The 18,625-nt window shown below is 35.6% G+C and overlaps 1 protein-coding gene across 1 annotated transcript in view; it reads right to left on the reverse strand.

The window, feature by feature from the left end:
* USH2A (usherin) overlaps positions 1 to 18,625 on the reverse strand; it is a 395,461-nt gene that overhangs the window by 337,677 nt on the left and 39,159 nt on the right. Inside the window, exons 5-10 of the mRNA XM_054821392.1 lie at positions 17,747 to 18,041; positions 16,267 to 16,451; positions 12,963 to 13,184; positions 11,561 to 11,654; positions 2,556 to 2,751; positions 1,632 to 1,762 (exon numbers count right to left, since the gene is read on the reverse strand). Coding sequence (XP_054677367.1) covers positions 1,632 to 1,762; positions 2,556 to 2,751; positions 11,561 to 11,654; positions 12,963 to 13,184; positions 16,267 to 16,451; positions 17,747 to 18,041 — 1,123 coding nt within the window. The remainder of the gene's footprint in view (positions 1 to 1,631; positions 1,763 to 2,555; positions 2,752 to 11,560; positions 11,655 to 12,962; positions 13,185 to 16,266; positions 16,452 to 17,746; positions 18,042 to 18,625) is intronic.

Here is an 18,625-nt window from a genome sequence, read left to right on the forward strand (position 1 = left end):
CCCATTTTTGGCATATTTCCTTGAAAATTATCATTGTGACATGACAATTAATTTTCATGAGTAGGGCCCTTATTCCTTACAATTCCATCTTCCACAGGTCAAATTTGGAAACACTTCCTCCAATGATGCCTTCCTATTTCATGTAATTCATTTCAGCCTTTAGTCCCCAGCCTTATTAATCTATTCTTTAATGCCTCTTAATCATTTCTCCCTGCTCTGCTTCTACTATAGCAGTCAATTGATGCTTTATCAAGAAATACAGTCTCCCCCATTTTTCCCATTTTCTCTCCCCGTACTTTCATAGTCAAGCTTCCTCAACATTCTTGTATATTTTACTATGAAATAAGTGATTTCTGTAAACTACTCTTCCTCTGATTATTAATCCCAGATAAAGTTGGTTCAGGTTAACATTTCATCAGAAAACACGGACAAGCAAATTGGCATTTGCTTTCATTTTCCCTGTACCTTAAAAAATAGTCCTCACAAGATATCTGTGTTTTCCAAGGTTTTTTCATTTCGAGACAGGAAATTATAATTAATTTTTATTTGTACTACAGGAGATTATTTTAAAAAACTCATTGTGCTAAGTTTGCATATCACCGAGCATATGCACTGGGGCACAAGTCCTGTGAAGGTGCGTGGAGTCAAACTGGGTATGTATTTGTACCACTATAGTACCAAGGATGAAAATTCAACAGGATCCACAAGAGCTTACTGTTAAATAAAATGCAATAACAAGGGACATCATATGAAAAATGCTAGAGATTGTTTCATGAAAAAAGTTTGGAAAAAAGAAGAGACAGAAAATGTGGCAACAAGCTGAAGAAGTTCTATCTCAATTCCCTGAAGAGAAAGTTCTACTGTTAAAATGTTTTTAAAATACATTTCAAAGAAGCTATTTCTTCCCTATTCCTAACAAAATTTGGATTTTCGCAATGAACAGGACATATCTGAATAGAACATGAACCACAATATATTTTTAATACATGCTCAAGACTTCTGCAACTTTTCCTCCTTTTTTTTTTATATGCATGTTTTGAAAGTTAGATTTGTCATCGGACTATGTGTGTTGCATGTCAGCAACGTCCATAGGCTTAAAAAGTATAGTTGATGATGATCTCTTTTCAGCATCATTTTGTGGGTTTCTTTTTTTAAAATGGACTTTATAAATTACAAAGGAGATCAATCTTTGTCTTATTACAGGGAAAACTAGCTTAATTTTAGTTCAATTTCAAGCTCAGCTTATTGCCTGAATTTTCAAAATCTATTAGTAATTCAAAGACACTATCAAGACCTTCAAAAACACTCAAAACCTGGATGTTTTAACGTTACTGAGTGCACAGAGCGCCTGTTAATATCCCAAAACTACTATTCACTTTTGAAAATTCATACAGCATCTTTTATGCCTGTTGCTGATCTAGATGAAGAACTCTTCAATAGTACGTCTCAAATTGCTTTCTGTGTTGTTGTGGTTTTCAGTCTCTGATGCAAATCAATTATCATTTTGAAAAGGCTGAACTTAAGCATTTTTTATAAAGTAGCTACCATCTAAATACACTTTGTAAAATCTTACTGCCATCTACCCAGCTGATTAAAATGTTTTGTCATTTTTCTGTATTGGGGCTACTTACATTATCACACAGGAGGCTCTTGTTTTTGGTGCCTGTTGCATAACAGTCACAGGGTTTGCAAACATCAATGGCTGAAAGATCTGCACCTGCTTGTCTGTAATGGAAATCCTTGCACAGCTCACAGTTCCTTCCTGCATGAAAGAAAGGTTATGCATTATGGCTTCCAATTCATTAAAATTAGCTGTATAATTCAAAATTAAAGACTCTATTCCTTTGAGAGAATTCTATAATTTTCAGGACGTCCATTTTAATGCACCTTTCATCTCTACCTGCCAATTTAGTGATCCAGAGCATATGAAACAATGAACCTGTTACAAACTATGTTTTACTCCATTAAACTTCCATCTGTTATATAACACCACACTTATATAAAAGCTGTGCCATGCAAATGCCTATACATTTTTTGGAAAAATTATCGTTGAACCTGAAACTTTTGTCTAGTAAAGGAAAAAAAGAAAACCAAGAAAACTGAAATAGAAGAGAACTGTTTAAAAAGTATTCAAATATACTACTTAAACAGATTAGAAACCTTTACTCAATCAGCAAGAAACTGACATTAGAGCAAAGTTTGACTGTATTTTTAATATGTTATCTGTTAAACTGGTTCAATTAGAAAGATGATGTTCTGGATTTAAACGCTTTAGCACATGTAATGGAAAAAGCTTTGAAACTATACATTCTAATTATTTATTAGAATGCGTTTTGCATGGAAGCTTTTATATAAGATTGGATTAAATTTTAGCAGTATTTTCTTTCCTGTAGCTTAAGTATTGACACAACTGTGATTCTGAGTAGTTTAAAAATACACATACATGAGAATTTATTGGAACGTCAGCCATTGAGCTTTACTAATTTCAGCCAACACAAGACTTAGCCAAAAAATGATTGTAAAACAAACAGTCCATTGTCTTTTGTGTGACTTACCAGCTGTGTTGTGTTGACAGTTATCACACACTCCACCACTGCCTCTGTAGTGTTCCTGAGGAAAAGGGTCCATTGCTAAGTCATAGTGGCAGCTCACCGCATGGCCGTAACATCGACAAGGTTTGCAATTATAGGCATGGACTTGGTCACCTGGACGAAAAGGCTTGTCATTGTACAATGGCAAACAGCGATTGCACTGAAATAAAAAAAGAGAAAATACTATTTCTTTACAAGAACACTATTATACTCTCTATATTCATTTTTCATTCTATGTGTTTTCCTCTATTTAAATATTAAAAATATTGCTTTAGACAAGAAATGAGAAAGCATACAGGGAAATAACAAAACCAACTTTTTTTTTAAATCTTTTTAAGTCACTTTAGCAAGATTGAATTCAAGGAAGGTGGGCAGAAGAATAAAATTTTAAGTATTTAGATACTCAATGCAGGCTAAGTCTTGAGATTCAGATTAAGTTAAACCTCTAAAGATGCAAAATGGTGCCTAGTGTGTTTGAAGCACAGAAGACATTCACCTAATGCATCCATTTGGATGCATTTTTAAAAATGTCTGTTGTTGTAGTTTATAGTGACTGTAGTTTGTACAGTTACCATTTCACCTTGTGGGTGAAACAAAAGGCCTCCTATGGCCAGATAGGTGTTGTACAGCATATCTGAAATATCAGTACTTCTTAACATGCATTTCTCTCATGAAATTTTCAGGAAAGAAATTTTCAACAAAAACTACAAATCTCTACACATATTCAACTCTGTCAAGTTATATTTTTTAAATATAACACCAATGCAGTACTAGGATACCAGACACATTGTTTAAATAAACACCTAAACAAGCTGTCTTGTTTTCTTCAATTCTTTTCAAATTTATTAGATACAAAAGCCAATGTTATTCAAGTACTTAATTAGCTTAAATCCAAACTAGTAAAAATATTTTTTTAAGTAGTTCAGGAGCACCTCAGAAGCTGATTTTTTATTTGGACAAACTCACAATATTACTTTCTAAGTAGAGCTTTGTAAAGAATATGAAGTTGGAATAATCTTCAGTTCATAATAGACACTACAAAACTTAAAGGAGATAATTTATTGTGCCTACTGGTTCATCAAGAACTAAAATCAAATTAGATTTCTTAAAGTTAATCAATGGATAGCATTTTAGATAATTACATTCTCTTTATGGTGAATGATACAACTAGTTTTTATGAAATTGGCTCAAAAAATGCTACATGTTGGCACTGGAGAGATGTTTGTTTAGATTTTTTTTTAATTTTTTTTTTTTTTTAAAATTTAACTGGCATTACTAAAAGTCCATTCCCAAAATACTGGTACCTTGCTGGATCTAGGAAACAAAATATATTACAATTATAATTTCCATCTTTCAGAAAGAATTTAAATGCTTCAGAATAAGTTGCTTCTGTAAAGTATTTGGGCAACTTCCTTCTTAAGTTCCAGAAGTATACTCATCTTTCTTCATGTCTACTATTCCAAGCACTATTATAATTATTTAGGCCCAGTGTCCCTACATCACATATACACTGACCATTAGGAAACTATATTTAAGTTTCTCAACTGTTTCACTCACAGCTGATGCTGGGAAAGCATCAACTGTGGGTAAAATGAGAAGCCGAATTAAAACCCAAAAGATTAAGATAGTCCAAGCATTGTGGGACAGTGGTAACTCATAACAAAAGCAACTTGGGAGAGAAAATGAAAGAATTTATCTGTTGAAAATTAGTTTTAATAAATGAAATTAGCAGTAAGAGGTAAGATAACAACCACCTGCACCTTTTTGCAATCTGTTAAAATCAAAACAAAACAACAAAAAGCTACGTCACCACAATGAGGGAAAAAGGAGGTTTCAGGAAGAAAATTAACAGGGCTTCACTTGAGACCTTGAGCTCTGACCTTTGTTTATCAGAAGAATCACTGCTAATAACAATAAGCCCAGTTCAAGTACACTGAGAGGAACACCTTGACTATAACTGTTACACAACTCAAACTTATTCCAATCCCTCGCTCATTCACATCTATCTTTCCTCTCTCTAGTCACTCCCTTTGTCCCTACCTGGAGGAAAATCAGCATTACACAGCACCAGCCCCATGAGACAAAAGCATTCATTCAGGCATTACACAACTTGGGAAGTGCAAGAAGGAAACCTGAGCTCCCAGCCAAACCGTCCCACTGATGCAGCTTCCTCCTTGCAGCATGTCTACGGAAATACATCCTCCTTGAAAGGAAAACAGTAAAGGAATAGCTACCAACCTGCCAGCCCTGAATTTCCATTTGTGCCTGGCCAGCCACGTAGCAACTGAGAGCATTTGTCATTATTTTACAGATTTAATCTTAGATCAGTTACTTATGCCCACCTGTGCTTGCACCTATTGTAAATGACAAACAAGCACTAGGGAGTAAGAGAAAAAAAAGATGGCATTTGATTACATAGCATGGATCCTCTTTGAACTACCATGTCTCTTGTTCTGTGACTGTTGAAACTTTGACAAAACTTTTTTAAAGCCTTGGCAGAAAGGTAGTCATTCAAAAGTTGCCAGTGACGGTGAAACAATTGCTGTTCTAGAACTTGTCAGACCTGTACGCGTTAAAAAAGTGCACTGGATCCCCACCTCATCCTGCTGAGTTTGTCACACCTTTATTAGGTTAAGAATTGCGTTTAGCTTCCAGACCTGCTGTGTTTAACTTTAACTTTTGGTAGCCTGATGACATACACATGGCAATCTTCAGGTCTTCATTCACCAAATGTAAACTCTGCATTGTCTAAAGCATAGCTGTTGAGATTTTCAAAGGTATCAAGAGATTCAGGTTTCGATTCTTGGCTACCACGTGTAAAATGGGTAGGTAAGTTCCCAAAAAACCTTTGACAAATCTGAACAAGGTCTAGCAATAGATTTACAAAGAATGTTAATTCTTGACACAAGCAGCCTTTTTTCCATAGCTGTAAAACCCATAAACATGCAAATGTCCTTATTCTCAGTTACATCTAGGCCCTTCAGAAAACATGTTAAATATATGGCTTGAGATATATATATATTTATATATATATCATCTTGATATATAGTATGCGAACTTTCTTTGAAAACAGTTTTCTGAATAAACGTTACATGGATCCAGATGATCAAAATACCTAGCTCGTCTTGGCCCAATTCATTAGTTTAAATTACAAATAAAAATTTATTTCCAATAATGAATTCAGGAATATTTTTATTATTATTATTAAAAACTTACCTTCTCAAAATTCCTGAATCCACCACACTTATGGAAAGATCACCAGTGACTTCAGCCTAAGCCTTTATGTATCAACTTCCTTATTACCCACTAAGAATGCTGAGGACAGTGCCTCTGAAGAAACAGTCAACAAATATCCAGAGAAGTACTTCAGAATGCTATGGTAACAATGCTTTAAGACCTGCAATAAGTGGGGTTGGAACTAGATGATCTTTAACGTCCCTTCCAACCCAAACCATTCTATGATTCTATGATCAGCTAGAACATTCTACTCCAACACTTTTAAAAAAATCCTGCTGCTTGCCTCTGGGTGGTATTTTTCTTTTTTATTTTTTTCTGTCATGTTATGTAGAATTTATTCCTTTTTTCTTTTCCTAACCTATGTAGAAGTTCCCATCTCACACTTGTCAAAGTTCAGTTGCAATAACCAGTGTACATACACACCTATAATCCTTATATTATGCTTCTATAATATACATATGTTATTAACAGTACACAGATTTAAAAATCTGCTGAAGTGATATCAAGATTAGAATGTCTCTTTGTCAGGCATTTTGAAATGCTGTCGTGTCTTTGAAAAACTCCATTATGTGTATCACCCAACCATGTGCTGCCCTGTAGGTGTTGACAATAATAGGATAGTTAGTCACATACTATTTTTTCCTTCTTACAAGATCCCAGTCTGTACCTAAATGGACACTATGCTTTCATTCCATTTAGTTTCATTAGCCAAATAAATATGTCTTCTAGGCAATACCTATTCCAGTGTAGTTTAGCACTGCTCTGAAGACAGTCGTCTTAATTTCCCTGTGGCTTTTCCTCAGCACCCTCACTACAGCATTTGACTGTCTATCAAGACCACATGCTAGCAGATCTTTGAACCATATCAGTCTTGTGAACTCCCCAAAGATCAAAGAGCTTTTAAATTCAAAAGTCAGGTTTTATTGGAGAAAAAAAGAAAAGAAAAGAAGCTAGAACATTTTAAGTGACTCCAAGTGACTAAGACAGAATAGAAATGAAGGGCATCTTATGAGGTTCCATCGTAACACTCCATGTACCTTAAAAGGATGCAGCATAATTTTAGAAAATAAGTGCAGCCGTAACAGATGGTTTACAAATACTGTATGCCAAAGAGCATTCTAAGAAAAGATACTACTGCTGCTTTGCAATGGTGAAGTGACTGACAAAGAACCTGACTGGCATAGAACATCATATCTACCATGCTGAATGCCAGAGTCCAATAATGGGACACAACTGAGATCTCAAACACTGGCACAGATGTTGTCAGGCAGCATAAGATATATTTCTACTCAACTCCTCATTCATTTATGCTTTTTTTGGTTAAGTTTTTGAAGCCACACTAAGTCCTACAAAATCAAGGCATATGCAACCATACTAATTCTGACAATCAGGCTGCCCAGTAAATTAATTCACACTTAAATTCTCCAGGATTAAAAATCAAAGCTATTTGATTCAATGCTATTCAAATCAGGCATCCACTCCATCTAACTCTCATTTAGACTCCAACCCTGTAGAACTTCTGTAAAATAAAAGAGAGGGAGAAGGTATGTTTTGCAGCTGATGAGTTTGCCATGTTCTGTTTTGCCAAAGCTCTGACTTGCTCATGCTGTTAAATTGTAAAAGTTCTTGTGTTTATTTTCCCCCTCTTTCTACCTTGTTTATTTGGAATAAGCCTTTGAATTTCATTCTCTTGTAACATTAGAGTGTGCCGTAGCCACAGTTACTAGGTATTCAAGGGTTAATTTCACTCTTCTGAGGAAGCTACTGCATGGGATTTTATTTTTTTTTTAAATAATAGTTTTAGTGGGGTAAAAGAAGAAAAAAACAGATTGGCTAATCACTTGGGTACTTATATGGAATATATGAAAAATCATATAAATTCGATAAATATATGCAGAACTATGATTTACAACAGCTACTTCCAACAACAGTGAAGCACCACCCCAGTTGTGTCTCCATTTTCTTTCACATTAAATGAAATAAATATTCTGCACAGTGGATAAGCCCCTGAAAATCGTTTTCAGATCGGACAGCCTTCTTAATTTCTGAGAGGTAACAGTGACAACCATAATGCTAGTTGCCATCTGCCTACCTCAAGTAAAACTTACAAACATCAGATCAAAATGTGTAAGCGATAATGACCACTTCACAATTCCTTCAGTATATCATCACCTGTGCAACAAATCATGAGGGATCTGAGACTGCAACAAGTTCTTTCAGTATTTCAGCAATGCTCGTCCACAAATTGTTTTAGAAGCCTGGGTCTTTGAACTGTGAAATTACACCAGTTTTCCAGGGATAGATTCATGGACAAACCCATAACTTCCACAGGCATGACAAAAGTTATCTAGAATTTTCAGGCAGTTAAGACTACTGGACTAGATGCCCTTCTGCTTGCTGCTTCCTAAAACTCCAGTCAACCACCTGTCAGCTCGATTTCCTCTCTTTTTATTCTTATATATCCAGCTTCCTCCCAGGCTTATCCTCTGAATACACAGATTATGGCACAGAGCTTACCAAAAAAGTGCATTTTTTGCTAGCTTGCTTGCTTCTGCAAGCTAGAAATATTTGTTATTGAGTGACCACTTACTATAGTTAATATTTACAGCTCCTCAGGTACTATGTATCATTAATTCCAACATCTGACATGATGATACAGATTGACCTTTAACTAAGATTTAGATAGATTCTTCTGTAACAACATAAAAAGCCTTATTTATCCAATTCTTGGTAAATCAACAATGCCATATCCAGTTTTCAGACTGCAGATGTTTAAGGCCATTAATTACTTGTACAAAAATTCTGAAGACTTGAAGCCTTTACTGTATTCAGTCACTCTCACTTCCATTCATACCATCTCAAGCATTTATCAGAGTTGCTTGCTTTATTTTAAATTATATTTTCTACTATTATTTCTACAATTATGCCTGTATATTTTTGCCATTAATCTTCTCTAAGTTCTGTATGACCAATTTAAAGGAGGCTCTGAGGTTGAAAAGTAAGGCTGACCTTGTTTGCTTGTCATCTTTTTTCATGGGCTGTTTCCATCATGTGGCATCATGCAAAGTTTTTGAACTTACTATTACTCATGTCTATAAATTAGTCTTTGCGTATAAATGTTACCAAAATCTGGACTCTGCTCTTGATGCCTGAGTTTTCATTTGTAAAAGGCAAAGCTATTTCCCAAAGCAGGACACAAGGCATTTGCAGAACAACTTGTAAATGAAGAAGCTTAACATTTTTTTCATAATATGAAAGACAAGCTCTGTGAGGATTTATTTCCTCCTCTTTCTTAATCTGGCCCATCAACATCTGCAAGTCCTTCTTAAGCATTCCTTTCTTCCTGTCATCTCAAATTTAATAGCAACATATTTCTTCATCAAAACAGAACTCAGAGGAAAATTAAAAGAAAAAAGAAATTCCATTTAGTATGTCAAATTTCATAACATGGTGATGCAAGTAACTAAACCAACATTTTAATTTGTAATGAATTATGCAAAATTTTAGTTTCTAGTATTGCTTTGCTACACAACAACTATCCAGATGTACACGCCAGATAAATTCAAGATGGTAATTTTGGTTGTATTAAGTGTTAATGTGAAAAGGACATACTCTGCCATATGTTAAGAGCTTGTCAAGGGATCTCTTATTTCTGGTCCAAAATAATAAAAAAAAAAAAACAAAAAACCACCAAACCCAAAAAGCTTCTTATACCCTCTCAGTTGTTGGCAACTTACTGCTAGCACAGGACAGAAGTTTAAAAAAGACTGTTTGTTGACAGCTCAATGTCTTCTCAAAAAATGTGCCCCCTCCCCCTACAAAAAGTTTATACTTGAAAAGTTCCTTCATCAAATGCTTAATTAAATCCAAAATAATAATAATAATTTAAAAATGCTTAATTCGCTGGGGTGGGTGCCTGAGAAACATAAGCGCAAGTCTATAAGACAGTTTTATCAATGCCAATGATAAGTCAAAAACCAGAATGGATTTTGGTTTTGCTTTTAAGTGTTTGCCTTACAAAAAACCAAAACCTTCAATATGTTTCGATTTCATGTAAATCCTTGATAAAAGTAGTTAATCATATATTTGCAAATATTAATTCTAAATTATTACTACTTCTATTTTATTTCATATTTAGTAGATACTGACATGGTTATTAAAGAATGAGGAAAATAATTAAACATCCTTATTCTACTCTGAATGAATACAGTTAATTCAAGCATTTCAATTATAGTTAGAATGCATATATGCCAAATCAAAAACATGACAACTCATTGGAACAACCCATTAACATCGACAGAAAATATCTGATAAGGCAGATACATTTTAATGATGTATTTGGTTTGTTTTCACAAGGTAGCATAAGTCTTGCAAGAGTGCTTGGTGAACTTCCAGATATTATTAAATATTTATAATTAATCCCTACAAAGTAACATTTCACAATGTGTGTTCTAATTAAAGGGACATTGTCAGTTTGAATTTTTTTTCTAATTTGACCCATCTAAAAACTTCAAATTTCTGTTGAAATCCCATTTAAACTGTAGATCCTACACTTCTACTTAAAGAAACTAGAAAACTTAGTTCCACTATGAAATTTTACAAAGATCTTTCACATGATAAGCACAATATCAAATGCAGTCAGGCTAACACTTCTTGCTCTGTTCTAGCAAGCACTGACTGCTTGGGAGTTTTTTGATGTGAGATTAGTCTCCCCTTTCCTACTGCTGTTGCTATTCCATAACCCAATTCTTAATTTTTAGAAAGTCTATTTCCAAAAGGCATAAATATAGCAAGGAATACAACACGTACTCGTGATGGAAATCTAACTTTCAGTGGGATTGCGGGATTCATTCTTCTGATGTAACTCATTCTTTCTTACCCTCAACTTCTTTTATTTTTCTTTCTTGGTCTTTCAGGGGGATTTTTGAGATAAATAATTAATCTAGAGACAGAATCTTTTCCATTATTCTAAACTCTCCTATACATATTTCTCTAGAAGACCAAGACTTATAGTAAACCATCCCATTTTGGTTCTCCTATGGCCAAGAATTATAAAGCCAGCATTAAAATATCTCATTCTTAGCTGAAGTCAGAGACTGCAATCTGCAGATGCCCCAAGTACCTACAGACGTTCCAAGTATCAGAAGGTAAATCTATGTTAGTGGTTTACCTTGGATTAGGTATGCAGTTTTGAAGCAAATCTCCAAGTTTTCTGCATTTACTGTGCTTTGGTTTGCATCATAGAGCTGTCTTGGACCATTTGAACTGTTCCTTTTCAAATGACACTAAATTGGAAGTGGAACTCCAGGACTGTGCTTACCACACTCCATCTACTGAATGGGCCTAGAGTCTATAGAACCAGATTAAAAGTACTGTAGAGTAAAACAAACAAACACCGCCCCCGCCCCCCCCCCCCAAAAAAAAGCCCCCTGAAGTACATCTGCTGTGAGTTCAGGTTTGCATCTAATGTTTGAAAGTGGCATAATCCTCTAGCAAGAAATCAAATCCCTGAACACAGCACTCCTAATGGTCTGTGGTAGAATGGCTTTTTGGCGGGGGGAGCGTGTGTGTGATAGGTTTTTTTCCTTATTTAATACAAATCCTGCTTTGGAAAGTTTCCCTATAAAAGCTAGGGCAACACTAACACACATACACACACTTTTTCCCAGGATTGAAATCCCAGTTTCTGAGGCTGTTCATAGGTGAGGTAGATAGGCAAAGGAGAGACTAACATTATTTCCTTCTGTATAGCTTTCCTTGACGCACAGGCATCTATACGGTTCCGTAGCAGCATCACAATTATCAGCATGGCCATGGCAATTACACCTGAAAGAACAATGGGTGGCAAAGAAAAAATTAAAATATGGAAATGCATCTGTCCAACAATATATATAATGTGTTCACAAAGACAATTCTGTGTATTACACAGTCTGGTTCTTTATTAAGAACAAATAAACACCAAAGAGAATGTTAAGTGCAGCAACCTACAAAAATTTCACTCAACATATTTTTAAGTATCAGCAATTGCTTTCCAAGAAAATAAAAACCCGCATGTAGTAGAGCTACTATTACCTTATATAATATGTAATGAAAACTATATTTCAGTAATAACATTAATATGTAAAATCTTATTAAATAAATGGCAATTATTCATAAATATTATGCCTCACAGTGTCGCTATAGTTTTTTAAGAACTCTTAACCATATCAAGCATAATCTTCTAGCTTAACCCATTTTGATCTCAGTTAAAAAGTCAACTTCTTACTAAAATAAAATCTTTATAGAGTATTAGTTAATAGGCAATAACCATCCCAGTCTACCTGAAGGGTTGCTCCTCTGGAGGCATGGCATAGCTTTACAAACTACAGCTGAAATTATTTTACCGTTACATAGTAACCAAGATTGTAGCTATTTTAGTAAAAGCATTATCATAACACATCTCAATCAATAATCAAAACATATTAGTAGTGCAGAAAATTTTAAGGTAAACATGACCTCTAATGGGGTGCTTTCTCTCAAAACGAGAACTACCAAAATAATTTCAGGAATAACACTTATTAACAAAAATCTGCACCATATGCTTCTTGAAACTATTTCATTGCCAAATTTGCATATTATTTACAGGGCATAATTAGTCCTTTCACAAGACGGCACACTTATCATATACAATAAAGTTGTCAGTCACAGATAATGTAACACTTTCACTGACAGCTGCCCCGTTTTAAAAGGAAAACTGCAGCTAAAACAAAGAATGAGCTCTGCATTAAGACTTCAAATTGCCACATCTGGGAATCCATAATGAAACTTGGAAGAGCTACTGAAGTAAAGCACAAGCCACATTTTTAATCATAAGCCTTTGCTTAGAGGCACTGGTAATTCCAAGAAAGGACTGCTTTTGACAGATTTGTGTAATAAGTATAATTAATTTTAAAATAACATGTGAGCAAACGTTTTAAAAAAGCAGCACACCAATCATTTCAAACTTGATGCTCTGCTTCAGACCAAATTCCCTTCTCATTCATAAATGTAAAAGCAGAACAACTTCATTAAATTTTAGGCAGGTGATTATATACTTTGCACAGCTGTAGTAGTCAGAGGCAGTGATGGGTAGGGGAAGAGTTCCATAACACCTACCTTCCGCTGACTGTAACTTCGTTAACTCCATAGTATCTATGCCTAAAATTTACCCAAGACTCAGTAGTGTGATACTGGCCATGGAGATGAATCCTCACTTGTGTAGCTTTTACAAATTCTTGGAGAGATGGAGTATTGTAAAAATCATTGTAACCAGGTCGGTGATTTGGTTCCGGGGTAAGAACACTAAAAGTTAGATTACCACGGGAATACGGTGTAAAGCTGTTTAAATAGAGAGGAAGACAAATGAAAATCAAACTGTCACATTTTACAGATTCTATCTCCTAATATCTTTTTTTCTCAGAGAGGGTCTCCACTTAACTGTGCATAGATGGGTTTTTTTGTGGTTTCTGGGGAAAATTCTTATGTCAGTGGATTCCCAGTCACCAGAATTCAAGCATGGGAAAAGAAATGTCTTCTATATGTCGAGTTTTCCCCAAACTACCATGCTCTTCTCAGACCCTAAGTTTCCAATTAAGAGTAAAGTCTATAAAGGGCAACTTCAAAATATGAATGAAGTGTGACTGATACAGTGTCGCCTTCACTAAGTTTTCAAAAAGTTTAACACATTGTCTTTGAGAAACATGAACTATGCTTGGACTACATAAGGAAATCATTCAGATGACTAACACAATAATTAACATGTCCTTTTTTGTTAATTATGTACCTGCTAAACACGTAAAAACCATACAGAAATAATTATATTTTGAATTCCAAAGTCACTGGACTGTATTATCTCATTTATCTATCTCATTCAATGAGTGAGCAGAGTTAGAAAGACACGCCACCTTCCAGTGAGTGAAGTGCAAGAGAATTTAGTGGAATGCAGCAGGATTGAGACTAAAACTGTATATTTAAGCCCAAGATGGGGAAAGTCCTGAGAATTCCAGCAAAGGTTGAGTAAAGTAGTATATATAAACTGCATGTTTGCACAATTGGGATGAATCATATCTCATAGCCAGAGTTCAGCTATGAGTAAAACTTGCCTCCACAAGAGGCAAGAATGTCTGCTTATTTGCACACCTACATGGGCTCATCAAAAATAGGTATCCCACAGTATCACCTGGCACCTGACATACTACATTCAAAAAACGTAATTATCATCACTTCAAAATGTCTCTGAGCTTTCGAAAGATGAGATTCATAGTTAGACTAGGTCTGCTGAGTTATATTGCTCTGTCTTCATGAAGGATCTTTGAATTTACCGTGCCCCTATCCAGGTCAATGATTCACAAAAATCTCAGTGGAATTGATCTGTATGTTTCTCTGGGGGGATACTGTCCTCTCTTCCCTTCTGCAGAAAGTTAAATAAAGTATTTTTCTTCCATGAGTTATAGAGCTGTAACGGAAATGCTAAAACAGGTACGAATAGCAGATGAAGAACACCATCTTGGTATGGAAGCACCAGAAGGAACAGCAGAAGGACTGTAAGGCCGATGGCACCTAGATAAGCAGACGATCAAGATCTCAGGGCATCTACACACAGCTTCTCAGGAAACCAGAAAAACAAGGGGCCTAAAACCAGGGTCAGGCAATATTCAGACTAAGCAAAGATTCAAGCCTCTGATAAGGGGATAAAGGACAGTGAGCAACTGCTAACTTACAGAGGTGGTACAGGATAAAGAAAGAAAAACCTTAATCACTCTCATTTCCTAAAGGACACAAAAGAGTCCGTTCAGCACTAGCACATGATCACCAAACCAAGAACCCTCAAGACATGGTAAGGATTTCAAAGCCAAGGTCATTTGCCAACCCAAGGAGTCCTGGCTAGGCCACCAGGATACAAGCACACTGGTGTCTAAATCCTGGACAGATAATTTGGACACTTCTTGGTGCTTACAGGTATGTGGGTATGAGAGAGAGAGAAACTAGTTTTACAATAAAATCACCTTCCCCTCCTATAAAGGTCTCAGCAGGGAGCTCTGCTACACAGCTAAAACAAATTTGGAGCATTGTTCCAACAGTAACTCCTCTGAGTACACAGAATACTCACCATTACAGGGTATATTTCTTATCTTTTAAACAAAGCTTTCTGTACATCAGCTGTACCCAAAATCATTCATTCCTATCACTTCCTATCATCATTTAGGATGTAATCAAAGGGGAGAAATAGTGCTACTTACATAACATTACTGGAAACAGTTCATACTTAACTCCTCGATTCTCTTTAGAAAATATACAAATAAGTATTTCTGAGCTAAAAAGGGCATTACACCCCATTTGGATTACTTATCAAAAAATGTTTGGCTTGCTTAAGAGATTTCCCTTCTCCTCTACCTTCTGCTCCAAGGATCAGCAATAAAGCTCAAAGTCCTTTGCTGAAAACTGATGTAACTTAGATGACCTTACGCTCCTCTCCTCAGAATACTGAACTCCTGGAGAACAAAGATGCTGACACTTGAAAAGTCTTAGGAAGGTAGCAAAAGTGAAACGACAAAAAAAAGCAAAATGCCTACAGCACCTGGTACTGTATTTTCTCACTGATTTCCACCCAAGTACTAAACAAGCCTAATACTGACTGGCATCTGAATTCAGGCAAGAGATAGTGCATTTGAATATACGTAGTGGTATAAATTCAAATATATACATACATACATGCACGTGTGTAAAATTATAATATATATTAACTATATATTATGTATGTTATACACTATATTTATGAAATGTATATTGTATACATTATATATTTTTAAATTTGCACAGGCTGTCTAGTAAAAAGCCTTGCAACATGTTCCTAAATGGTAACGATCCTTTTTCCCCGCCCCCAGTTTTATTTTGGTTCTTGCTTAGACTAGAAAGCTTCAAGATACAATTTTCAACCCATTTCTTACATGTTTTGCATGATTAGTAGTAAGGCTGAATGATTGGCTTTTATACTTAAGTTTGGCCTCTCTTCTAAGCTTCAGAATAAGTTGCACTCTCAGAGATCAGCAGGTATACTTTCACATTCATCAGATAGTTTAAAACAATCTGTTGTATCAGTACTTTCCTCTACTATTCATCTCAATGTTCTGTAATTCTACTGACAAAAGCCCCCCAAAACACAAACATGTAAGTCCACCTCAAAAATAAAAATCAATTGTGTCACATTCCTCAATGTCTGAAATCTGATAAAAATGACAGATGACCTTTTGGCAATCTTCAATCAAAAGGTCAGATTTGGGATCTTTTATGTACTCAGCAGCCCATAATAAATGAGTATACCAAATTAAAAGATTCTATCTCACTGGGACATAGAAATGAATTATGTCAGGATGTTACCTGCTCAAGGCATCTGTATTATGCAGATAATACCCACTCATACCTAGGAAGCTGGAGACAGTTGACAGAGTCTGGTTTTTCCAGAGATCCATTGTTATCCATTCCAAAAATACTGCAATTTTTAGCAAAATACTGCCAGTCTTCCCAGTTTAGATCATCTCTTTTTTTCCTTTCAATTCTTATTGCTTCAGGGTGTGGACTAAAGAACTGCAGTATAATGTAGAATACCTACAAGGAGATAACAAATTTATAAAGTGATATTAATGGCTAAGTTGTAAAACAATGAGAATATAAACTTCTTTTTTCAATGAGACAATATAGTCTGCTTTACCACTCACAGACAGAAAAAGAACCAGTATTTCAGTCCACGTATTCCCAATTAAAACCAAAGATAACCTTTTTTGTTAAACAAGCTCTTTGATCTCTCAGACATTATTACACAACAACTGAACGGTTGCATCAGAACTCCACTTTTTCTTGGAGACCATTTGAAAATGCACTAAAGTCCATGATATCTTACAGTAATATTATTTTGGCAAAAATGAAGGGCATATGTTTGTGTTGACAAATATTTGATGAGTTGTTTTGTTTGATAACAGATAATTTTTTTTATTTTATTTTATTTTTTTAGGAATCTCCCTTTTTTTTAGCTTGGAATGTCATCAAATACCCCATGTTGTGTGAAAAAGCACTTCCACCAGCATACTGCTTATACAAAAATGTGCGTGTCAAATAAGCCAAGTCTTAGAACTTTGCAAGCATTTGAACTTGCTTTTAACTAAAGGACTAATTCCTAATTATTTAACCAAAACTTGTCATCATATTCTTTTCCTCATCACCATTAATGACAAAAAAAGAAAAAAGATAAGCTAGAAAGAATACACAGAAATTTGGTAGAGGCCCTATTGTGAATGCAGCCCCACTACTGATATGTCCCTTCGTCCAAGACATCCTGATGCTCTTCAACAGCATAGTGAAGCGTTACGTGCAATCTGGCCTCTTCAGGAACCTTATCTGCTTATCAAATTCTCCTTCCATATTGCTCAGGAGGCTAAACTACCATCTCCAGAACATCTACAAAACAGAAATCCCCTCTTATATGTCTGTGTGCCACAGACATGTTAAATTCTATTTGACTGCAGTCCGCTTTCTACCAGAAAGTATAAAACAAGCACCTCAAGTCTTAATGGAAATTAAAGTTGAAATTTACAAAAGTGGAGTTAAAAGAGAACAACCAATTTCTAAATACTGGCATCTTCACACAGGATATCCACTCTGACACGTCTATTCTAGATTACTGCTTGTTACAACAGCCAAGGCACATCAAGAGAGAATGACAAGAATCATAATGCATTCTGTTGCCTTTCACATTGTTTCATGCTGATAAAAGTAGTTTTCTTCCTGGTCCTCTAAGGATAACATCTTAAAGCATAAGGTTTAAATTTCCTCAAAATTGTAATGAAATGTCTACAAAATTCTCCTAGTTTTGCTTTAATAAATAGCAAATGTCATCTTCTCATTACCTGATACTGTCCATTTTGTAAATCTATTGTGATGGAAACACCATGATCCAGACCTGCAGTATTAGCAAACACAGATGAAATCCAGGTGGTCCCAATGTCATCATCATTGATGTAATACAGAGGATGGGCTTCTGCATCCAACCTTAGCACTCTATCGTTAGTGGTATCATCTGCACCATTAGGGATGCAGTACCTCTGTATCAATGGGTGAACGCGGGGATGACTTCCAGGACAGCGGCACTCAGATTGGGTATGCAGATGAGGAAATTTTCCAGAGAATACTTCCAAAATGTCTCTGTCACAGCATATAAAAAAGTAATTACATACATGATAAAAAAAGACAAGTGCCACTTTGTGCCTCTAGGCTCATAGATTAAACAAAATTCAGCTTAGATTATAATAGAAGCCCTAAAAGCCTGGTTTCATCTCATATAAATGGGCCAATCAGGCAGGAACCAGGCCAGGGTCCTACATAATTAATGGTAAGCAGCAGGCACCTTCAGAAGGCATCTGTGAAGAAGCACTCTGGAGTTGCTTTCATTGCTTCACAGATATGTATGGAGCCAAGGAAAATGATCTCCTTGTTGGGACGTCTAAAGCTAGGTGGGATGAATCCAGCCCTAGGTGCAAGGACTAAAACTCTTAACATTTTATTACGGCATCATGTCTGACTCCAGTGATCTGGACGCCGTTCTTAAGCATACCATAGCACGGGCATATTGCCCGCAACCGCAGATGAGTTGAATGTTTGCACTCAAATCCTCCAAAAAGACCAGCTTGAGCAATATCTCATTGCACCTTAGAAAACCTGGATAGAAATATTTTCAATTTTAACTAATACAAATGTCCACTTTTTTTAGTTGCCCCAGTCTGTAATCA

This window comes from Grus americana, chromosome 3 (assembly GCF_028858705.1).
Source record: "Grus americana isolate bGruAme1 chromosome 3, bGruAme1.mat, whole genome shotgun sequence".
Taxonomy (NCBI): domain Eukaryota; kingdom Metazoa; phylum Chordata; class Aves; order Gruiformes; family Gruidae; genus Grus; species Grus americana.